The sequence below is a fragment of the Melanotaenia boesemani genome, chromosome 4 (assembly GCF_017639745.1).
Source record: "Melanotaenia boesemani isolate fMelBoe1 chromosome 4, fMelBoe1.pri, whole genome shotgun sequence".
NCBI lineage: Eukaryota > Metazoa > Chordata > Actinopteri > Atheriniformes > Melanotaeniidae > Melanotaenia > Melanotaenia boesemani.
Genome location: NC_055685.1, coordinates 10826555 through 10851322, shown reverse-complemented (window position 1 = coordinate 10851322; position 24768 = coordinate 10826555). Strand labels below are relative to the sequence as shown.

The following is a 24768-nucleotide window of genomic DNA, read 5'->3' as shown; positions in this document are numbered from 1 at the left end:
CAATTATATACAACTTTGGACGTTGACATATGAGCCAAATGGCGAATTTGATCACTTTGCCCTAAAACTGATAAGGTCTTTGTACATTATTTTGGTGGTTGCAGATTGTTCCATGCCTTCATGTTCATATTGATGAGGGTATTAAGTAGACTTGTGCTAAGGTTGCTCTGGAATAAAAGGGCACTGATTTATGCATTATGTCCACTAGGACACCATTTTAAAAAGCTGTTTTCTACTATGTGCATGGGTGAGGATAGTATATTTATAAATTAGCCACTTCCGTGGACATCTGTGAGTCGTACAATACACGGCCACTAAAATTAAGCATCACTGTAAATGTCTGTAAAAGAAAAAAAACATATAGCATTGTTTTTTTTTTTTGTTTTTTTTTTTTTTCAAATTTCATTGTGTGACATTACTTTCACTGACAGTAAACGAAGGGTACGAATATATCAGCCATCACAACTGGGCACATTTGATCATAATGCCACAAGCAGGATTTGGACGGTGCTGAGGGATGAACTTCCTGTTATTCTGTAGCAAAACACAGAGGAACTAGTTCTTACAAATGAACCTAAAAAACTTACAGAAACAATTAATAAGCTCTTGCATCATATTGCATCATTTAAATCATTATCACCAGATTAATCTCAGCTCAGTAATATAGTTCATTGTATGACTAAATATGATATTTCTGAATAAAATGTAGAAAGTTAAGAGTTTAACACGAGTTTAAAAGAGCATACAGTCAAAATTCTGAACAAAAGTGCTCACGGTACTGGAGTAAACACTTTTAGAAGCTCCTCCTCAGCACAGTGAAGCAGAAATAGATTTTAAAAGTTCATTTCCATCACAAGTTTTGAGAAAACTGAAACCTGATTGGCAAGATATACATCCTTTTATACATTTTTTGACACACAGTACATAAATCAAAAAGAAGACAGAGAATTCAAAAGTGAGGTAAATCACAAGGCTCAACTAAAAGAAGAGGATGTGCCACACATCTGGCTGCAGCTGGATTGCAGAGTGCGTGTGCATGAGAGGAGAGTCAGAGGTGGGCGTGTGTTGAGGTAGATAACACAGCTTTCAAACCCTCCACAAATAAAGACTGTCTTTAAAGGAGCTCAGAACTGGACCAGCGGCACCACAGCCGTGAGCCGAGGGAGCAGAGAGTGTCGGTGAAAACAGGCATAAGCAAAGAGGACTGTGGGTCAGAGAGACTGGAGACAAGGGGCTTCCCGCTTAAGTCTTGAAGTTGTGAGTATTTGCTCATTTCCCCAAAAAAGTGACCAGTCTATTATTCTGTTATATCTCTGCACCAGTAATGTTTGTTTACTAAGACGATTAGAGCCTGTGATTGTTCTCAAGTAATATTTTTAGTTGGCAAACAGAGACTAGTGGGACTGATTTGTATTCATGGGTGTTAGCAGATTTCAAACAAGTTGTATCAGGTTATTGGATGTCTGACCCCCACTGTGTCTTTAATCGGCGTCCAAATCCTATGAAAACATTTATAATACCAAAACAATGAGTCACTGGCTCGTTTTTGTCCAGTATGGAGCTACAGACTCTGTCATATGGATGCAATCTATTTTGTGTTGGCTTTGGTTGTCCTTTCTAGGTCGCCTGCCTGCACCTTTTCTCCTGTTTTCACTGTCAGACCTGGACTGCAAATAAGGAAAAAGGAAAAAAATATTGAAATCTTGCATTGCTTTGCCAGATTGGACTGCCGAGGTCTTTCTCTTTTCACTACAGACACACATATCCAATTGCCAGGTTTGAATCTGCATGCATTCATCGAGAAGACCTTTTCAAGAGAGAGAAAAGTTGTGAAATCTGGCACACAGTTTTGGTACACTACAAACTTTTATACCTACATCACAAGCACTCTAAGGCCACTAAAATTCTAAGTTTAAGGTGTGTGTTGAAGCTTTGAGACTCAAACCAAAAGATTAGATACCGCTGGAATATTTTTCTGCATTACATCAGCTCTGTGAGCTGGATCGACATGTGATCAAGGCTGAAAGTGTTCCTCAGTCAGTTAATCATATCAGTGGTGAAGCTGTCAAACAGGAAGTGACATCTCAACAAATTTTGGATTTTCAAAAACTAAACTGGCAACATGGAATCAGGACAATTTGATCTGCAGGTGCACAAACTAAAACATCTTAATTTGTTTTTACATACCTTGAGGTTGAGAAAAGCCAACTCCTCACCTTAAAGCAATTCATGCACTTTCCATGCAGGATTTCAAAGGAATGGCTTTGAATAATTTGACAGCCCAGATTTCACTTAAACTGGCATAGACGATCAAAACTGTCATGAATTTGGGAGTTTTGAAGCCGTTTTCGTCTGTCCTTGCATGTGGATGTAGGTTAAGCTACTTCTGCCACTTATCCAGGACCAGATTGTGGGGGCAGCCTTCTGTTCACAAATCTCTAGACCTAGACCTCCCTTTGTCCAACTACCTGTTGCAGCTGTCATAGAAAGTGGGAAATCCCAATCTGAAAAATGGCTTTCTCAGGATGTAATCCTTTGTATTGTTTGTCTTACATTTAGATTTACATTACTCAGTGTTATAGCTAGTAAAGGTCAATATTTTCTCTACTCACTTATTGCATCTATCTCTGTAAACGGATCATGTGTAACAGCAAGGGTAAAATGTACAGTACTTAATTTAAAGCTGTCATTTTTCTGAATAGTTTATATAATAATATTGTGTAATTTATTCTGTATTTTAAAATGTCATCTTCAGCACAGCACCCATGAAAGTTTTTCTCTTCTTTTAAAAGGAGAGCGTCAGCCTGCTCTTCATGGCACCTCTGTATCTGTTGATGGAGCTGATGGTGGTTGCTGTGGCAACAGAGGCCCGTACAGCCAGCGAGGCGAATGAACTGGATTATGGGTACTGGAACTACAGAGAGGGAGGTATAAATTTACTAGCTTCTGTTTGATGTTGGCAGTCTGGAGATGCGAAGCCCGTAAATCACAGAGTGTTTGAACCTGTGAACTGTAACAGCTGAATGAAATGCAGCAAATCGCACTGATGAGTTCCACTGCTCGCTGCTCAGAATAATTACAACGCTTCATGATTCACTCAAGTTGACGGTGTCCTGCTCTGGTTTCAGCTGACAGCGTGAACGTAGCCTCAGTACGCAGTGTGACCAGAGTTTTAGACGCCTGGGGAAAACGGATCTTCAGTGAGATCAAGACTTTGCTGCACTCTCAGCCCAGCACGTTGCTACCCGACTACTCCAGGTAGCCCCCTGGGTGCCTCCAGACACTGAGCTGATTTTATTCAGTTTATTTGATCAAATAGGTAACACGGTAACACAGTAAGACCATGTAACACAGTCTCCTCTTCATTCATGTCAAGCTGACCTGTTGGCCGGACATTTTTCTTTGCAAATCAAGAGAAACATTGTGCATATTAAATTTACAAAGCATACAGCTATAGGTGAGCACTTAAACATCTGGTTTTGACATTGACTAGTGTTGTTTCTGGGAATTTGGGAACAAAATGGACAAGAGAAGATGTTCCACATGACAGTGATCTACATGAATATATGTTGGGGTATTAATGACTGACTATTGTATCAGTCAGTCAGAAAAAAAGAGAGAAAAGTTTCCACCTGGATTTAACTAAGCAAACAGGAATGAGCTTCCTATTGGATATTTACTGCATGTGTTATTATCTTCAACAAGTTATTGAACTCCAACTGATTCAAAGAGTAGCTTCTCATTTCTCAAACAACCATGTTGAAAGACACATCCCGTGTTCGTGGAAAAGATGTTATTCTGTTTAAGAAGGGTCAAATCATTGACATCAAGCAAAGAAAACATCAAAGTAGAAGTCAGGGCTATGTTTAATAGTAAGAGCATTTCCACATGCACAACATGCAAAAGGTAATTTAATGGGCTGAACAGTTGTGTAGCCATAAGGAAACCACTAAATAGTGAGGTCTATTGGAGAAAACAGTTTATTTTGCTAAGAGACTCTGGAGCAATGGAGGAAGGTCATGTGGTTTGAGTCCAGATTTACCCTGTTCCAGAGTGATGGGAGCATCAGGGTAAGATCAAGGTCCGCTGGCTGTTAAGCAAAACATGGCTGAAAACCAAAGGTTACAGAGCCTTTGCAGCAGTGGCTCCTTCCCTCTGGAACTCCCTTCCTCTCAGCCTGAGATCTGTGGACTCTTTTAAAATGATGCTAAAAACACAACTTTGAAAACTTGCTTTTATTTAGTTGTATTTGTTTTTTTTTCTGTGTTATTGTTATTTTGTGTTCCGGTTTATTGTTAAGCACTTTGTGATTTTTATCTTGAAAAGGGGCTATATAAATAAACATTTACTTACTTTACTTACTTACTTACTAAGAAGAGAGGTAGATGAAGTGATGCAGTCACCATGTCTAGTGGCTACAGTAAGTCTGTGGGGGCAGTCTATGGTCTGGGGTTGCTGCAGCTGGTCAGGTCTAGGTTCAGCAACTTTATGTGTCCAAAGAAGGAGGTCACCTGATTCCTGAATATACTGAATGAGAAGGTTATTCCATTAATGGATTTTCCTTCCCTGATGACATGACCATATTCCATGATGACAATGCCAGGATTCATTGGGCTCAGATTGTGAAAGAGTGGTTCAGGGAAGGCAAGGCAAGGCAAGGCAAGGCAAATTTATTTGTATAGCACATTTCATGTACAAGACAATTCAAAGTGCTTTACATAAAACATTTCAGCAGGGTGCAGAAAGCAATAATAATAATAATATAAAAAAAAAGATTTAAAGAAATGCAATTAATGAAATAAAACAGATAAAATGCAAGAAATAAAATTTCAGTGTGGGGAAAGACAATAAAATAATAAATTACATTAAAATTATTAAAAGCAAGATGAGTTAAAAAGTTTCCGTGCAGATTTCATGCATAGGTGCATGAGAAAAGAAATGTTTTTAACCTGGATTTAAAATTGTCTACATTTGGGGAAAGTTTAATCTCCACTGGCAGTTTGTTCCATTTGTTTGCAGCATAACAGCTAAATGCTGCTTCTCCATGTTTAGTCTGGACTCTGGTCTGGACTAGTTGACCAGAGTCTTTGGATCTAAGAGCTCTGCTAGGTTTATATTCTCTGAACATATCACAGATGTATTCTGGGCCTAAACCATTCTGGGATTTGTAAATGATCAGAAGGGTTTTAAAATCTATTCTGTGACTGACTGGAAGCCAGTGTAAAGATTTCAAAACTGGTGTGATGTGTGCAGATCTCTTAGTCCTGGTTAAAACTCTAGCAGCAACATTTTGGATGAGCTGCAGATGTTTAGTGCTCTTTTTAGGAAGTCCTGTTAAAAGACCATTACAGTAATCAAGCCTACTGGAGATGAATGCATGGATGAGTTTCTCTTGGTCTTTCTGGGAGACTAAACTTTTAATTCTGTTGATGTTTCTGAGCTGGTAAAAAGCTTCTTAGTGACAGCTTTGATGTGGCTGCTCAAAGTCAGGTCCAGGGGCGTCTCCAGCTTTTGAGGACACCCTGGGCTTAGCCCGGGGAGCTTTATTTATTTATATATATATATATATATATATATATATATTTATTTATATATATATATATATATATTTATATATATATATAGATATATATATATATATATATATATATATATATATATATATATATATATATATATTCAGGAGTATTAATTTGAATATAAAATTTCTTTAAGTTGATCACACACAAGAGATTCAATAATTTTTGACAAAATGCACAAATTTGATATTGACCTGTAGTTCGTTAAAACTGGCCTCCTTTTAAAAGAGGAAAAGAGGAACAACAAAAGCTGACTTTTGGAATGGAATTTCTTTACTTTCAATCGAAAGATTAAAAAGTATTGTAAGAGGCTGTGCAACAAAATTAGCAGCCTTTTTCAAATAAGGCTCTATCAAATCTGGTCCAGGAGGTTTTCTTTGATTTAAACATTTAAGGCCTTTTGCACTTGCTGCACAGTAAAAGGTACAACATGAAAACATTTGGGGGTTTATACAGGGAGTTGTTGAGGCAGCTCCTATAGAGTCAAACAAAGAACCAGATGCCACAAAATGCTTGTAAAGTTATCTTTCTTTAGCTGAGCTAAATAACTATTATCAATGTCCATGACTGATTCGGATGTCTGCTACTGGCTCCTCCTTTGACTGTAACTAATCTTTGCTACCCTCTACAAAATAATGAAATAAAAAAACAGAAAACAAGTCAAGCTGATGATATTACAATGTTGTAATATAATACAACTTTTTTTTAAATCAACATCTTCCAGCACAATGAAAGCATTAACCTTTCCTGGCTATCTACAGCTGTCATTCAGAAATGGGAAAAGTACTATAAACTACACAGGAGGTACATGAGATAAATACAACACCAGGTAATAAAAACTTTGAGTAATTAATAATAATTAAACAAAATGACATGAAAGAACAAAATAATATTTCCTAGAAAGCATTACTTTTGAAGTATTTCCCATGTCATTTTTTCTTAACAAGGGGTTTGCCCTGATCCGGTCCAGGGTACAAGACTGGAAAAAAATATTCCAAAAGGGGTAAAGTACTGAAAAAGAACCGCTGCTATAGAGCATGAGCAATCATGATTCAAATATGAAAACTTAACATGTTTTTGTTAAAATTTGTACTTAAACGTGCAGCTTCGTTTGTGTTGAGATTTTGCAGTTCAGTTGCATTAATTAATAACTACAGATAACTAAGGATAGCAGCTTAGGTAGCACTAGCATACCTAAATAAAAAAGCTGTATAAGTCAGAATGATTGCTGGCTATTGTAGACACTTACATTTCCAAACCCTGATTATAAGACAACCCCCAATTTCCATAACTAATCTTCAGAAAAAGACTATTAGAAAAAGACTAACATTATACCCCTACCAGATCAAATTGAACTATTTTGATCTGATTTCTATGTAATAGGAAGCCACAGCAGAAGTCCTTTAAGTCTCATTTGCTCAATAAACGGTTTATACTGAGTTCTTTTATTAAAAACTAAACAGTGTGGTGTTATTTAGCTGATATGCACATAGACTGTGTAGGATATACAACATGACATGTCAGAGCTGATCTCTCTGTCGCGCTCTCGGAGTTTCCCCCGAGATGCGCGCACACACTGACACCTGCGCGCGTGTAACATAAACTACTGTCTTGTTAAGCGACCCCCGACGGCGATCTGCTTGTGTCAAACAAAAGATACACATATTTGGGACAGTACTGTATGTGGCATGACGAGGGTAGGGCCTTAATAAATAGCTTCGTTGAGAAGAATGTGTGACAACGCCACCCAGGGGAATTTCACCCCCGGGAACCTTCTAGCTCTTAAAAGTAATAGCTAGGTTTATATCATGAGCAGAGTCCGTTCCAATTCACAATAATCTTTATTTAAACAATCGAAATAAAATAAACTGTCGGCGGGTATTTAACAATAAAACTAAAGACACAGATTGTGGGGAGGGCAACCATTCCCAACATTAACCAAATAGGGAAAAACAAGACAAACTCAAACCAAACCACCAGTGTAGACACATCAACCGTGCTCAAACGACCACCACCAGGGAGGGGAATGTTGCTCGGAGCCCACAGCACCTGTACACAAAACACAGAATTAAAAATACGCCACCGACAGTTAAACTAAAATCTAATAGAAATACGTCATCAAGCAGGACAACAAATAAAAGGTAAACTTCAGCGCCACAAGTCCAGAATAATCCGTCCAGTGTAATCAGTTCAGGCACGCCAGAACAGCAGGGCTGCCGATGATCACTTCCGCCGAGTCGCCACCTGTATCCGTGCCGGCAACGCGCCGTGTTATCCGGGGTAGAGGAGGAGGGGCAGCCAATGGTGCAATCCCTGCGGCTATACTCCTGCTCACACACACACACACAGGAGTGATTAAAACAATCTTCACTGGTGCAAAACTTATGACAGGGCAGACTCACCACATCCAGGTACCAGCCGCAGCGCGATCACTCCTGTCCACAACCGCGCTTGCCCACAGCTGCGAGTGTGGGAGGCCTAGTTAGCAAGTTAGCCTATACTTCTGCTAAGATGGATATTAGTTGCGGCTTACCCTTTCGGAATGTCCTCCTGCACCCAGCCACGCCAACCTGCCACTGCAGCCACCAGGCAAAGAGGAAGCGAATTCCTAAGCTTCCTATCCCCTGTGCTTTTATACTCCCCCAGCACCACCAATTTAATAAGTGGTGGTGCTGGCAGCACAGTGCCATCTAGTGGCGAGGAGGTATTAACCCTCCTGTCACATGTATATGTTACGGATGCGAACTCCTCACCAATCCGTATACAGAGGACAGAACACACAATGGAGCTGACCACGTTTACTGTGACAGACATAAAAAAAAATACACTATTTCAGTGTCTTCACATGGACCGGGCACTCTCGCTCCCCTCATCAGTTTATAACAGAACTGTGAGGAGGGGGCGGCAGCAGCACAAAAACACATTAATACATACTGGCCGGGTTATTACATATTATTACACAGAGTATAAATCATGTGAACTCCTTTTATATGTGAACAAATCATGTATGAACTTATTATCAATGAACCATGTATAAAATTATATTGTGTGGAAACAGGCGTATTAACATGGAGCAAAATGCACATATTATGTATTTTACACTTATAAACGAAATAAACATACCTGTGACAGACATAAAAAAAAATACACTATTTCAGTGTCTTCACATGGACCGGGCACTCTCGCTCCCTATAAAATAAAATGACATTGTAAAATGGCTGCCGTCGTAACAACGTTGTCTACACAGGTTAGCTAACTGAAATAAAATCGAGGCTGAATAAAAACGTCTCCAAAACTCTTATCAGCTCACCAAAGTACACAAAACAGTACCAATACAACTTAAAATATTTTCTTCACAGCATACATCAGTGTGAGACTGAAGTTAGCATATTAAATAAGTGAAAAATATATATATATTGCCGCGACGAACTTACCCTCATCAGTTTATAACAGAACTGTGAGGAGGGGGCGGCAGCAGCACAAAATAACGTTCGCGCGAGCGGAGTGCAGTTTCCGGTTTTTCAAAATAAAATATAAAAGCGATAAAATTCACATACATATTGGAAAACAAAATACAAACACTGAAAAGGAAATGGAATAACATAAGGTGCATTTTTAACTCCGTTACACCCACCCCCACTGAATTTTATCGAATTTGAGCCACAAGTACACAGGAGTCATCAAACACTCAAAGAATCACAAACTAAAGTGGGTACCTCAAAGGTGAACCAACAATAAAAGTGTCCCAGAAGGACAAAGTGGAATGAGGGTGGCGCCAAACCCTCAACCCATCTACTGGTAATAGGGTGCCTTCTACACCCCACAAACCCCACACTGAAACAGACTTCACAACACAGGCTCAATTGGCATAAGATATCAGAGAACAGATAAAAGAAATAACAACAGAACAAGTCCAAAAAGGACATAAAAAGGCCAAAAACTAATCTGCAAGGGCCTGGAGCACTGATTTGCAAACACTCTTAACACTAAAAGTGTCAGGGATAACATCCTGCCGAGTCATAGTCTGTATTAGTCTGTTCACAGGTTTAACCAAACGACCAAATCTAGAGCGTACTTGTGATTGACTAACAGGAGTAACAGGCCGTGCAATAGTCGAGTGGTCAGCAGTCGGTAGGGCATGAGTAGACCGACCAGTACTAGAGCTAGAGTCAGACAGTCCTGTCTTTGAGTCAGAGGTTGGGCCAGGCACAAGATTAGAGTCACAGGAAGCATGTTGGCTGGGGCCTCCATCTGGGGACAAGTTGACCGTGCCTTGAGGAGGTGAAGTGACACCGATCAGGTCAGTAACATCCGCTTGTGTCGAGACCGGTTCAGTCAACTGAGTGATCCACTCAACAGTTCTCCCCACAGAGTCCACAGGCTCTGCAACATCCAAGGGGTCCTGCTCTCCAGCTGAAAACGTCGGTCCACATACGGTCTGCTGATCACTTTCACACTCTGACCTGGTCTCATTCACATCACTGACACTTGGGATGGAGCAACTACTGACAAAAGTTGAAGCATTGTTGGACGTGTCACAGAGCTCTACTGGAAGGAAGTTCACAGGCATCAGGAGGTTTCTGTGGACAGTCTTCACCCTTCCCGTAACACTGTCACTGATCTTGTAGGTGTGGGTTTCAGGATTGACATCCAGGACAGTATAGATAATTGATTCCCACTTATCAGCGAGTTTCTTTTTCCCTCTTTCCTTCTTGTTGGCTAAAAGCACTCGATCTCCTATCTCAATGCTGGACCCCTTTACCCTCCTGTTGTACAGTAAAGTGTGTCTGTGTTGTTCCTTAGCGGCATGTTCCTGAGCAACCACCATCGCCTCCTTAAGGTCGCTGGTAAGAGACTGCACATACTTGTCATAGCTCGTCACAGCTGAATCATGCAGGACAGAGCGAAACAGGACATCCACGGGCAGGCGTGGGACACGTCCAAACATGAGATAGAAGGGGGGAAAGCCCGTTGTTTCGTGGGCGGTACAGTTGTACATGAAGGTAAGAGTCTGTAACTTTCGAGGCCAATTGGCTTTTGCTTCAGGGGATAGGGCACGAATCATCCCACCCAGGGTCCGATTGAAACGCTCCACAGAACCATTGCCCATGGGATGATAAGGCGTGGTATGTGATTTCTTGACGCCAGAAACTTTCAGCAGCTCACTGATCAGTTGACTCTCAAAGTTAGGTCCCTGGTCGCTGTGGATTCTTTCTGGAAATCCGAACACACAGAAGTACCTATTCCACAGAACACTGGCAACTCGTTTAGTGGTTTGGTCCTTACATGGGAATGCCTGTGCCATTCTCGTAAAATGGTCTGTGACGACAAGGACATCAACGGACTTATTCCGGGAGTCTTCTGCAGACCAAAAATCGATGCAAACCAGCTGGAGTGGTCTAGATGTGACAATGCTCTCCAGAGGCGCTCTCCCCTCAGGTTCAGCTGTCTTGCTCACAATACAGCGCTGACACCGCCGAACGTACTCTCTCACATCCCTGTCAAGCGTCAGCCAGAAGAATCTCTGTCGGGTTAAGCTCAAGCTCCTTGACTGGGCCTGATGACCTGCCTCGTCATGCACACCACGGAGGGCCTCAGCTATGAGTGAGTCAGGGACCACATATTGGTGACGCTTGGCTCTTGTCCGTTGATCTTTTGAGACCCTGTACAGGACACCATTGACTACGTTGAGTTTGTCCCATTGCTTCAGGTATTTCAACACTGCAATTGGTTCTTTTGCTTTTTCTCTCCTAGTAGGCCTCCGGTGCCTCTCAACATAGAACAGGACACGGGAAAGGATTCTGTCCCGAAGCTGACTGTCACAAAGGTCTTTTTCAGTGTAAGCAGGTAAGGCATCCGCGCCAGGAGCCATCAGTTGTGGAAGATACTGCAAAGCGGTCATGGCACGGGCAGCAGGACCAGCATCCCAACAGATGTGAGACTGTAAGACGGCGGACACCACCTCCCGTTCCAGAGCTTGCGAGTGCAACTGGAGAGGGCCGTGTATGGACTGGTGTGAATCGCATGGGGTCTGGTCCCGACTACTGGAACTAAAAAAAGCCTGATGGACAGATGCAGACGACACCCCTTGGACCTCACTGAGGAGATTCTGATAGGGCTCAGCAAACAATCTTTGACCTACAGGGACACCAACAAAAGGGACACGGCTTAAAGCATCTGCCACAATGTTCTGCCGACCTGGAACATACTTTATGTCGAAGTCATAGCTGGCAAGTTTGGCTACCCAACGTTGCTCACAACAGTCGAGCTTCGGCTTGGTCAGTATGTGAGTCAATGGGTTATTGTCCGTCCAGATTGAAAACTTGTGGCCCTTCAGCCAATGACTGAACTTGTCACATACGGCCCATTTTAGAGCCAAAAACTCAAGTCTGTGGGCTGGATAGTTCTTTTGGGACTGAGTTAGTGACTTGCTTGCAAAAGCTATGGGTCTGGCACGGGACTCGCCCTCCTTAACTTGGGACAAAACTGCGCCTATTCCATCCAGAGATGCGTCAGTTGAAAGCGCGAAAGGGCGGGAAAAGTCAGGGTGGGCTAGGACTACGGCATGCATTAAGCACTCTTTCAGGTTTTCAAAGGCTCGAACATGTGCAGTTGTCCAGTCAGCAGCAGAGAGTTTCTTGTACTGAAGTTTAGACTTATTGTTTCTCCCTTTCCGCTTCTCACCCTTCAGGAGGTCGAATAAAGGCCTGGCCATAGCAGAGTACTTTGGCACAAAGTGCTGATAGTAATTCACCATTCCCAGGAACGACCTGATGCGCTTTTGGGAAGGCGTCACGCCATCGGGCTCCATAAGGTCAGCACAGGACATGTTAGCGATACCCTCGACCTTGCTAGGGTCTGTGGAGACGCCGCTCTCACTGATGACATGGCCCAGAAACTTTACAGACCTCCGCAGAAAAAAACACTTCTTAGGAGCCAATTTCAAGTTGTGGCCACGTAACCTTCCAAACATCATCTCGAGACGCTGAAGTGCTGTGTTCTCATCAGGCGCGAAGACCAAGAGGTCATCCAAGTAGCAGAGCAAACTTAGATAGTTCTGATCTCCGAAAATGTTGGTCATCATCCGCATAAAGCTACCGGGACTGTTGCAGAGGCCCTGTGGCAGACGATTGTACTCGTAAAGGCCCATGGGAGTGGTAAAGGCCGAATACTTCCTGTCTTCCTCATGGAGCGGCATGTTATAGAAGCCGGATGTCAAATCCACGGTGCTGAAAAGACAGTTGCCTCCGAGAGCTGCTAAGCAGTCAGCTTGGTGGGGAAGCGGATGAGCGTCCTTCAGGGTTCTTTTGTTCAGCCAGCGAAAATCAGTGCAAATGCGGGGATCACCATTCTTCTTCCATACTAGCACTAGCGGTGACGCATATTCACTTGTCGACTTTCTGATGATCTCTTTCTCCTCCATTTCACTTAACACTTGGCGCAACTTTTGATACTGGCTCGGCGGCACTCGCCGGTAGGGAAGTCTGAAAGGTCTGTTGTCTGAAAGGTGTATCCGGTGTACAAAGCCCTTCGCCTCGCCGCAGTCCAGATGGTGGCGTGAAAATACGTCCTGGTACTGCAGGACAAGGTTCGCCATTCTCCTCTTGTACTCATCCGACACCTCACATGAGCCGATGTCAACATCAGAGAGCCCTATTGAGCTGAGTTGTTCTTTCACACACTCAAGGTTGACTGCAGACGACACAGCCGATGCGGCACAGCTGGACAGTAATGATTCAGGTTGCTCAGCCTCATCAATGTCCTCAAGAGCGACACAGGCATACACGTCTGCCAACTTTGCATTGCGTCTTATGATCACTGGCTTGTTGGAGGTATTGATAAGCTTTAAGGGAACCCACCTATCGCCCCACAGATGAGTCACGAGCTTGGCAACAAGAACACCTCTAGGAGCTGAACGCGAAGAAGTGGGTTCGGTCAGCACTGTACTACCTGGAGACACGACAGTGTTGTTAGGCAGTTTGCCCCAGACGAGATACTCTTGGCCTGGTTCGAGGCAGGTAGCAGAGTTCGACCTAACTGTGCCAATTTTGTCTGGGATGTGATCACCTTGCCAGGGGTTCAGACCAGAGAGCATAGACAGGAACCGCACAGATTCAGGGTCTCTTGAAAAGCAGGGACTGGACACTGTTTGCCAATATGTCTCACACTTCTTCGACTGTCTCAAAATATGCTTAATGACATTTGCTCCAAGGATGATATCATCATGTTGGCCCTGGACAACAAGCGTTGGAACCAGCATCTTGCAGCCATAGACCTCCATTTCCAACTCGAAAGCATACTTTGGCTTTACACGAAGTCCGCCACAACCAACCAGAACCACGTCCACACTCAACAGTTTCTCAGTTGTAAGTATGCCAGCGTGTCTCAGTTTTTCTTCCGTGTTCTCGCTAATGCTACAGGCCATGGATCCACTATCCAGCATTCCACCCATCTTAACTGAGCCACCGATAGTCACAGGTGTGTAGAAAAGGCTGTCACTGCTGCCAACTTTGTGAATATTCTGATACACAACTTCTTGGCTGGAACTAGACATTACAGCAGAGGAGTAGATAGACTCAGCATCAGATATATCATCAATTTGGGAGTTTGTGTCTAGACCCGTACTGCCTCCCTCCAAATACAGGTCACTCAGTTTCCCTGAGACTGGGAAGGAGAAGACTTGGTAGCATTGACAGGACACTGTAATCTGGTGTGGCCGGGGGCAAGACATTCAAAACAAAGTCTCTCTGACATGCAGTGCGAGATGGTGGTGTGGCCAGCCTCTCCACAGACTTTGCAAGCTGACTCCCTTGGACGCCTCTGGCGAGCACGAGAAGGACCACCACTCCCCGCAGGGCGGGAACCACGGAGCTGTACTCTCTCCATCACCTCCTGAAACATTTCCACCATGCGACTGAGTAGCCTCTCCTCCGACTGCTGTAGGTTTTGAGCCACCACTGGAACCGAAGCATAACTCGGGGTGCTTGCCATGTGACTAGGCGTAACTTGAACTGAGTGAGAAGAATGAGACTTGGAGGAACACAGTGTGTGGAGTGGCACTTCAGGAGTGGAGGAGTGAATAATGGCGTGGGAGCACTGATCGGGCAGCGGTGGGGTCACTGACAGCAGACCGGACCGCTCTGGGGCCACTGCAGCAGCGTGAACCTTGAGTTGAGGCGCACTGGTAGTTCGTAGATTAGCCCGTAACTCTCTCTGATAGTCATCAATTCTCAGCTGGACGTCACGTGAAGACCATTCATGAATGGGCTTCCACTTAAAAGTGGACGACAGATCTGGGTCCGGGCAATACTTGACAAACATGAGAGCAACTTCATTATTCAAATCACTTGCCTCATCACCTTGTCTATGAAGACCCTCCAGCGCACGGTCAGCAGCCTTATTCAACCTTATCCAATAGTCGACTGGATCTTCTTTGTGCTTGGGCAGAGTGGCATAAAAGTCTGCAAGGGGAAGGCATGAGGGGGCATCACTGAAATAACGCAGAAGAACATCATATATTAGAGTAGGCTTCTCAGTAGCATTAAGGTCAGGGTCCCCACGCAGAGCGATCTTAACAACGTCCCTGGCCTTGCCCAACAGGTGACTTGTGATTTCTTCTGCTTGTTCGTGCAGTGGAGTCCCCCTTTTCTTGAGGTAGGTCTTAGTCATGTCAATCCAGTCCTGGACTGAGAATCTGTCACAACCGTCACCTTTAAATGACTGAAGGTCTCTGTCAGGTGCGACATGTACAGTCACGTGAGGGGAGTCACATTTGGTCATGCTACACTGAGTAGGGTGAACGGGAGGGGAGGTCTGATTATCACTGCACATATTAACAAAACCAGCAGACATCAGCTTAGCAACAATGGACTCACCGATCTGGGCACCTAATTGTCCCACCATATCTGTAAGCTGGTGAATAGCACTTGCATCACTATTGGGCGTAGACGTTTGCACCTTTTCTCCACCTAACCCAGGAAAAACCTGACTTACACCCAGTCCAGTTTTAACACTGTCAAACGAGGCTTTTGGATGTCCCACATTCCCACCATCACCATCACGACTCAGCCCTAAACCTCTACCCTTAGGCAAAACAGGTGTGGTAAAGTCATCCATTGTGACGTGTACTCAGATGTATAATTTACTAAGTAATACTTGCGTTGTGTAACAAGAAGAAATATATTAAATGTCCAAAATAGTATGGCAGAAAAATAATAACTGCAATCAGTAGTACCAGTAACTCTTAACCCCCCCCCAACGTCCTGATTTTAACGCCAGTTGGACTCAGGTGTACCAACTGATGGATCAGATGAGACGTTGAAATGCAGGCAGGCAACCACGGTGATCGGCGTGGAGCAGATCTGGAGATCCGACAGGTCACGGCACCAGTGTTACGGATGCGAACTCCTCACCAATCCGTATACAGAGGACAGAACACACAATGGAGCTGACCACGTTTACTGTGACAGACATAAAAAAAAATACACTATTTCAGTGTCTTCACATGGACCGGGCACTCTCGCTCCCCTCATCAGTTTATAACAGAACTGTGAGGAGGGGGCGGCAGCAGCACAAAAACACATTAATACATACTGGCCGGGTTATTACATATTATTACACAGAGTATAAATCATGTGAACTCCTTTTATATGTGAACAAATCATGTATGAACTTATTATCAATGAACCATGTATAAAATTATATTGTGTGGAAACAGGCGTATTAACATGGAGCAAAATGCACATATTATGTATTTTACACTTATAAACGAAATAAACATACCTGTGACAGACATAAAAAAAAATACACTATTTCAGTGTCTTCACATGGACCGGGCACTCTCGCTCCCTATAAAATAAAATGACATTGTAAAATGGCTGCCGTCGTAACAACGTTGTCTACACAGGTTAGCTAACTGAAATAAAATCGAGGCTGAATAAAAACGTCTCCAAAACTCTTATCAGCTCACCAAAGTACACAAAACAGTACCAATACAACTTAAAATATTTTCTTCACAGCATACATCAGTGTGAGACTGAAGTTAGCATATTAAATAAGTGAAAAATATATATATATTGCCGCGACGAACTTACCCTCATCAGTTTATAACAGAACTGTGAGGAGGGGGCGGCAGCAGCACAAAATAACGTTCGCGCGAGCGGAGTGCAGTTTCCGGTTTTTCAAAATAAAATATAAAAGCGATAAAATTCACATACATATTGGAAAACAAAATACAAACACTGAAAAGGAAATGGAATAACATAAGGTGCATTTTTAACTCCGTTACATATATCTTACCCTTTACTTTTCTTCTAAAAAAAAGCTAAGGAGATGTAACTGCTTTATCTTAGGTTTTCTGTCCATTTTGCTAGCTCTGGTTTGCCGCGGTCCGACTGCTGCTACTCTCTTCTCTGCACATGCGCACACAGAGCCTCCTGGTTATCGGCTGTGGGTTTGTAGAGCTATAGAAGCAACGTACTGTAATCTGACACCCAGTAACGTAATTTGATGTTAGTGACAGGGCTTATCAGACCCTCCAACCCATAGTCCAGCCCTGCTCTGCCCAGCGTTGCTCTGGATGTGAGCGTGAGTGAGTGTGCGTGTGTGTAACCTGCGGCTGTTGAGAAATAACGGAGCGGAGCATCTATATAAGGTGATATATTGGTCTTTGCTGCCGGGGCTAGACTCAAAAGACCCGGGGCTAAAGCCCCGGAAAAATCGGCTGACGACGCCACTGGTCAGGTCTGAGTCTATCAACACTCCAAAGTTACGAACTTGGTCAGTGATTTTAAGAGCCCGAGTCTCCAGGTGTTTACCAATGCTGACCCTCTTCTCTTTGCTACCAAACAGAATAATCTCAGTTTTGTCTTCATTTAATTGTAGAAAATTCTCCTTCATCCAGGTGTTTATTTGCTCCAGACACTGACACAATAAGTCTATTGGACTGCAGTCATCTGGTGACAGAGACACATAAAGTTGGGTATCATCTGCATAACTTTGATAATTAATGCTATAGTTCTGTAATATTTGACCCAAAGGGAGCATATACAAGTTGAACATGAAACATTTTCACACATGGATTGGCCACCACAGAGTCCAGACCTGAACCCCGTTGAGAATATTTGGGGTGTGCTGGAGAAGGCTTTGCACAGTAGTCCGACTCTCCTATCATCAATACAAGGTGATAGATAGATCTATCATAATCTTGTGACATTGCAGAAGCTTACTGAACCCATGCCCTACGAATGTGTGCCGTAATCAAGGCTAAAGGCTGTCCAATGAAATATTAGTGTGGGCCCTTTTCTTTTTTTGATGGTGACTTAATGTTTTGGCCAGGCAGTGTATGTTATCTTATTGATATATTTGAATATACAGTGTGAATAAAGAGATTTGGGATATTTTCCCAACAGAATTACATTCCTGACCATGTGAAGAAGTCTGAAATCAGCATCCAGGCAACTGAAGGATCATACCTCAGACACACATTCATAACTTTGACCGTGGTCCATGGCAAAGCGTATGAATGTAAAATATTTTGTTGTGATTTGGTTTATATCATTAAAAAAAATATGTATGTCAAGAAAAGAAATGCAACCTAAACTGTATATAAAAGCAAAATGCAATGATTAGAAAATGTGTGTTTAACTGAAAGATAAAGGCAGTGACTAAAATGACATGCTCTGTCATAATCTATAGACAGGAGATAAGGAAGAAGGACCTAAATGCTGGATTATGAGATGAGGAAGAAGATCTAGGAAGTTTGACTATGCATTAATAAAAGATGCTCGAAATGCAGGATGTTCTTGAATCAAACTAAAGCTACATCCCCAAGGAGACTGCACTGATTTGTATTAAAAACATTTTTAGTAAAGATGGAATCATTTCAAGAGTGCTTCCTCACAAAATCACTAAAAACGCTGTAGTCTGAAAGTGGTGCTGTAGTGTTGCCACAGACATACACCAAAAACAGTCAAAACATAGAACGTGCCATAAACTTGTGCAATGTAAACAAACATACAAAGATGAAAATAGAATCGGGTTGAAAAGAAGACATTTGTGTGAATTTGGAATTTCTTTTTTTTTTTTTTTTTACAGATTTTGCTATGAGTCATTTCATGCTCAGTAGCTTCTGCAGCACAAAGGCAACACCGTAATCCACCACTGTTGTGACTGTTGGCATTATCTGTGCATGCAGGTTGAGGGAAAGCTATGGTGCTATGGTGTCATCTTTTCAGGAAAGATGCATATAAGTTGAAAACACGGAAGTGAAACAGTGGCTTTTTTTAAAAGTGTTCTAGTTCTGGGGTTCCTAAAACAGTGGTTCCATGTGGATGAAACATCTAAATGATAAAAAAAACAAACAAAAAAAACAACAACAATTAAACAAAAAACAAAAGAAAACAATAATCAAATACATACAAAAGATACTGCACTTAAACCCGTCTCCATCTGAACATTATTCCATCCATCCATCCATTTTCTGCCGCTTATCCGGAGTCGGGTGGCGGGAGCAGCTGCCTAAGCAGGGAAACCCTGACTTCCCTCTCCCCGGCTACATTCACCAGCTCATCCGAAGGGATCCCGAGGCGTTCCCAGACCAGCTGAGAGATGTAGTCCATCCAGCGTGTCCTGGGTCTGCCCCGGGGCCTCCTGGTGCCCCCGGTGGGATGTGCCCGGAACACCTCACCAGGGAGGCGTCCAGGAGGCATCCTAATCAGATGCCCGAGCCACCTCATCTAGCTCCTCTCGATGTGGAGGAGCAGCGGCTCTACTCTGAGCCCCTCCCGGATCACCGAGCTTCTCACCCTATCTCTAAGGGAGAGCCTGGCCACCCTGCGGAGGAAACTCATTTCGGCTGCTTGTATTCTCGATCTCGTTCTTTTGGTCATTACCCACAGCTCATGACCATAGGTGAGGGTAGGAATGTAGATCAACCAGTAAATTGAGAGCTTTGCCTTTTGGCTCAGCTCCCTCTTCACGACGACAGACCAATGCAGAGTCCGCATCACTGCAGACGCGGCAGCGATCCGCCTGTCGATCTCCTGCTCCATCCTTCCCTCGCTCGTGAAAAAGACCCCGAGATACGTGAACTCCTCCACTTGGGGCAGGACCCTATTACAGACCCGGAGAGAGCACTCCACCCTTTTCCGGCTGAGGACCATGGTGTTGGACTTGGAGGTGCTGATTCTCATTCCAGCCGCTTCACACTCGGCTGCAAATCGCTCAAGTGAGAGCTGAAGATCACAGCCCAATGAAGCCAACAGAACCAGGTCATCCGCAAAGAGCAGAGACCCAATCCTGAGGCCACCGAACCGGATCCCCTCTACCCCTCGGCTGCGCCTAGAAATTCTGTCCATAACAGTTATGAACAGAATCGGTGACAAAGGGCAGCCTTGGCGGAGTCCAAACCGCACTGGAAACGATTCTGATTTACTGCCGGCAATGCGGACCAAGCTCTGACACCGGTCGTACAGGGACCGGACAGCTTGTACAAGCGAGTCCGGCACTCCATACTCCCGGAATACCCCCCACAGGAGTCCCCAGGGAACACTGTCGAATGCCTTCTCCAAATCCACAAAACACATGTAGATTGGTTGGGCAAACTCCCATGCCCCCTCAAAGACCCCAAAGAGGGTGTAGAGCTGGTCCACTGTTCCACGACTGGGACGAAAACCACACTGCTCCTCCTCAATCCGAGGTTCGACTATCCGACGGACCCTCCTCTCCAGCACCCCTGATTAGAGCTGAATAGGGGAGGCTGAGGAGTGTGATCCCCCTGTAGTTGGAGCACACCCTCCGGTCCCCCTTTTTGAAGAGGGGGACCACCACCCCAGTCTGCCAGTCCAGGGGGACTGTTCCCGATGTCCACGCGATGCTGCAGAGGCATGTCAACCAAGACAGCCCTACAGCATCCAGAGCTTTAAGGAACTCTGGGCGGACCTCATCCACCCCCAGGGCCTTGCCACCAAGGAGCTTTTTAACCACCTCAGAGATAGGCGAGCCAGCACCAGCTACCCCAGACTCTGCTTCCTCATCAGAAGACGTGTTGGTGGGATTGAGGAGGTCATCTGGACATTACCTTGAACATAACACAAGATGAAAACTCAGACAACTGAAAACAAACATGACAAAAAAAAAAAGCAGGTAATGCCTGGCAGAAGAAATAATAAGCCTTTCCAGTCTAGTTTCCATCCCCTTCATAGCACCGAATCACCTCCTGAAAATCCCAATCTTCTCATTGTAGCTGACTCTGGCCTACACGCTCCATCCTCATCCTCCTTGACCTCAGTGCAGCCATCAACACCATTTCACACTCCATCCTTCTCAATAGACTCATCTGTTGGCGTCACCCACATCCCCCTCCGCTGGTTTCACTTCTATCTCACAGGCCGCACTTAGTTCATACAGCTCAAACCTTTTTGATCCAACACCTCTCCATTCACTACAGGTGTACCCCAGGGCTCTGTCCTGGGGCCCCTTCTCATCATTATCTATCTTCTCCCCCTCTGCAATAAGTTTAGCTAATGTCCACTTCCATTGCTTCAGGGATAACTTCCAACATTACCTTTCCAGCAAACCAGACTCCACACATCCACCCTCCTCCCTCATCTCCTGCCTATACAAAGTCAAATCCTAGTTCACCTGAAACATCTTGAAACTTAACAGTGAGAAAAAAACAAGCTCCGCCTCATTGGCACTAAATCATTGTTATCCAAATCTGACAGCTTTTCTCTTACCATTGATAGTTCCTCAGTCTCCCCCTCCCCTCAGGTAAAGAGTTTGGTGCCATCCTAGCACACTGTCATTTCATTCCCAATAACATCACCCAATCTGCCTATTTCCACCTTCACAACATCAACCGCCTCCGCTCCTCCTTTACTGTCCAACTTTGTCCATGGCCTTGTCACCTCACCCACTGACTACTGTAACTGCCTCCTCTTTGGTCTCCCCCAGAAGTCCCTCCACAAGTTCCAACTGGTCCATAACTCCTGGATCATTACAAGAACACCATCATCCCATCACATCTCCCCCATTCTAAAACAGCTCCACTGGCTCCCGGTTACCCAAATAATTAACTGCAACCTCCTCCTGTTCACCTTTAAGGCCATAAGCTCCCTCCATATCTTTCTGACCTCATCCAGATCGCCACTCCAGCCCCTTCCCTCAAATCTTCCACCTTCATCACCTCACTGTACCCCCTGCCCGCCTCAGCACCATGGGGATTAAAGGTTTCTGCTCTGCTCCCAAACTTTGAAACTCCTTTTAACCTGACATCCAAAAATGAACTCTCCCTATCTTCTCCTCCCCATCTGTTTGTTTGCCTACTCACTTTTAGTCCATCTACACTGTCTTCCATTTCTCATTTTATTCATTGCTGTTTTATATTCTTATTGTAGTGTCTGAGTCTTTTGAAAGGCACTTTTATATAAAATAAAAATAAATGTATTATTTAAATACAGCTTAAAATTAAAGCAAAGGAACATGCTACACTAAAAATCCAACAAGAAGTAAACCAAACAGAATCAGTCCCACAGATCGTGTTAATTTTGGAGATAATGGCTTTTAAACATCAGTAAATGAATAATACTAAATTGTATTTGTTTTAGTTTGGCATGTTGCCATCCAGACAGGGAACCCTTCCTTCATTCAGCAACACCCTACCACACAACAAACATCTTTTATATCAATTAAAAGTCCTCAAGGCCTGTCTGAAGTCCAGAACTGTCATCCACTGCTTTTTGACAAGAGAAAATACAAGAAAGGAGACTTTCAGCTAAACTCCTCCGTCAAAGCACGAATGGAAAACATTTCACTTTATTACTTCAGCAACTGATTTCTTCTGTTTCCAAATGTTTACTGAATTTTGCAAAATCACGAGCTGATGCAACACGATGGTAAACATGCTGTCCCAACAACTCTTAAATGTGCTTATATCAATATCAACAGCTTCATTTTTGCAGTTTCAGCATTTGTGTTGTAGCTTTTTTTTTTCCTTATCTTACACTTCGTCATTATAAGGGCCTATGTCAAATAATGTTTGAAGTCATGGAAGCTGTAAACAAAGTAGATCCCAACCTTTTTGACTTGTATTTGTCCTCATTAGCTGCTTATGTGAGCTACATTTAAACATTTGTTTAACAATAATCCAAAAAAAGGTGCTTATAGAACAGTTTGGAAATAAAACCCTGAGTAGCATTTTAACTTCATTATTTTTCAAATGTATTTCATCACCTGTTTGTGAGAATGGGGCCTGAGAAATGCTTTATAATGCTTTTAAAAGAAATATGAGGCTTAAAGACAAGACATTTAAAAAAAAGAAGCAGAAAAAAAAGAAGGCAATTTAAAAACAGAAGAAGAGGATAAAAAATTAGAGCAAATGTTTGGACGTGTGAAGCTGAATTTCCTCTCCTCCTCCTGCAGGGTGCGCCCTCTGTCCGAGTCCATCAACGACCTCTTCAGAGAAGTTTTCCTGCTGCATCGCCGCATCGATGAGCTCTCTCATCGCCTAGCAACGTTGGAGCCGTTCCTCCGTCGCCACGGCTACCGTGGGGAGGATATGGAAAAGGTGGGAGGCGGCAAGGCTCAGAGCCTGAAAGGGGAGCTGGCAACTCTTGCCCGGTATGACCTGAGGAGCAGAGCGAGGGCAAGCGTGCCCAAAGGGAGCAAGGTGGTGAGGAGACGGGTGAGAGTCCTGAAGAACAGAGGAGTGAAGCAGGTTCAGGGTGAGTGATGAAGAGACAGAACGAGTAAAAAGGAGGGAATGAAGAGAAAATTGTATTGGCTGATGATTGAAAACCTTTCAAAAGTTCCTTTTTGTAGAATAAAATGCAATATTTACACTAATCATCCTGTGAGATGATGAATGATGCTTTATAGTGTGTTTTAGTAAAAGAAAAAATGTTTCTTCTTTAATAAACTTTCTTTTTATCTGTATTTAATTGTTGAAGTGTTCATATAAGATTGAAGTAACTTCTTGTCATTTCAATCCCTAAGACAGCAGGAGCATCCTTAAGTTAGTTATTTCACACGTTCTATTGTTTCAGAAGCTTTCAGACACATTTCCATGAGCACTGATTTCCATTTCTCTGATGATTTATAGTTGAAAACAAAGTGATATTGCAAACAACCTGTGCTTTAGAAATATAGACAGCGCAGACATGCAAGCTTCCAGCTTAAACTTCAATAATGGTGTTCACTGCTGTAATGCTCATAATCGGGTATTTCAGGGCTACAGCTATGTCTTCTTTAAATACAAACAAACATATGATTCTTTCACAGAATATCTGCTTTGCTCAGTAAATAAAACTAAATAAGACTTACAGGAATAAATCCTGCTCAGAAAATTGATGAAATTGGGTTAAAATGTCATTCAGTGTTGATTCAATATCTTCAAATAAAAAACTTTAAAAGACACCTGTGTTTATGCCTAGCTATTTTTTTAGGACATGCACTGGACTCAGTGGAGTCAGCCACATTTTAAGGATTTAACAATGCTCACACATTCATTTCCCATTTTGGAAAGTGTTTACCTCTATGAAATGAAACATAACACCTCTTCATCCTAACATGGAATATTTAGTGACATATTACAATGTGTGAAAATAAATACAGGAGGATTAAATGGCCAGAAAGTGTGAGTAATATTCAGCACAGTGATCATCTACAGGCTGGCAGTCCTCATTAAATTCACACCGATGTTCCAGTAGCACTCATCAACACTGCTTCCAAAACTCTGCCTCAAGAGGAAGAGGTCACATGCCTTTCACACATGTGCAACGGGTCAAGAAGATGTCCTCAGGAGAAAGATGTGATAAGCTAATAAGAAGCCTCAGCAGTCTGACTGAATCAAATCAAAGATTCCTTAATAGAGTTGCATTGTTTTTAGTTGAAAACTGAACAGAAAAGCTTTAGAAGTTGCCTTAGAATCAAATTCATTTCTTTCAAATTCCCCAAAACTCAAAGTGTCATTCAAATCAGTGGGTGCACAGCAAAAATAAACTGTTAATTGCTATTTTGGCTCATTTAATTTTCCAACACGACACCCAATAAGCTGAAAAATGGAGCTTGTGCTGCATAGCAGTCTAACTAAGTGTATCCATGACAACATTGTACATCCTGGAAAAAGTTCTTACCTGCCCACATTAAGTGAAAACATCTAGCATGACAAAGTGATCCAAATACTTGCATT

At 43.1% G+C, this 24768-nt stretch overlaps 1 protein-coding gene and 1 long non-coding RNA gene across 2 annotated transcripts; one reads left to right on the top strand and one right to left on the bottom strand.

Annotated features, from left to right (window-relative positions):
- Nucleotides 1-1091: 1091 nt before the first annotated feature.
- Nucleotides 1092-23983, top strand: si:ch211-243a20.3 (uncharacterized protein LOC100151507 homolog). Its single transcript, XM_041984347.1, has 4 exons — nucleotides 1092-1257; nucleotides 2793-2928; nucleotides 3129-3258; nucleotides 23001-23983. Exons 2-4 carry the CDS (start codon nucleotides 2814-2816, stop codon nucleotides 23308-23310), a joined length of 555 nt encoding a protein of 184 aa, XP_041840281.1. The 5' UTR covers nucleotides 1092-1257; nucleotides 2793-2813; the 3' UTR covers nucleotides 23311-23983.
- Nucleotides 7570-8282, bottom strand: LOC121639127. The gene is made up of 3 exons (XR_006010129.1): nucleotides 8113-8282; nucleotides 7982-8040; nucleotides 7570-7906 (listed from the first exon to the last, which is right to left on the bottom strand). It is a non-coding gene; the product is annotated as an uncharacterized LOC121639127 (long non-coding RNA).
- Nucleotides 23984-24768: the final 785 nt, after the last annotated feature.

Excerpts from the sequence above, each read along its gene's own strand:
- si:ch211-243a20.3 (XM_041984347.1), top strand. The coding sequence starts at position 2,814 with ATGGCACCTCTGTATCTGTTGATGGAGCTGATGGTGGTTGCTGTGGCA. Across the intron at positions 2,929-3,128 it reads CTGGAACTACAGAGAGGGAG|CTGACAGCGTGAACGTAGCC; the intron begins GTATAAATTTAC and ends CTCTGGTTTCAG. Across the intron at positions 3,259-23,000 it reads TTGCTACCCGACTACTCCAG|GGTGCGCCCTCTGTCCGAGT; the intron begins GTAGCCCCCTGG and ends CTCCTCCTGCAG.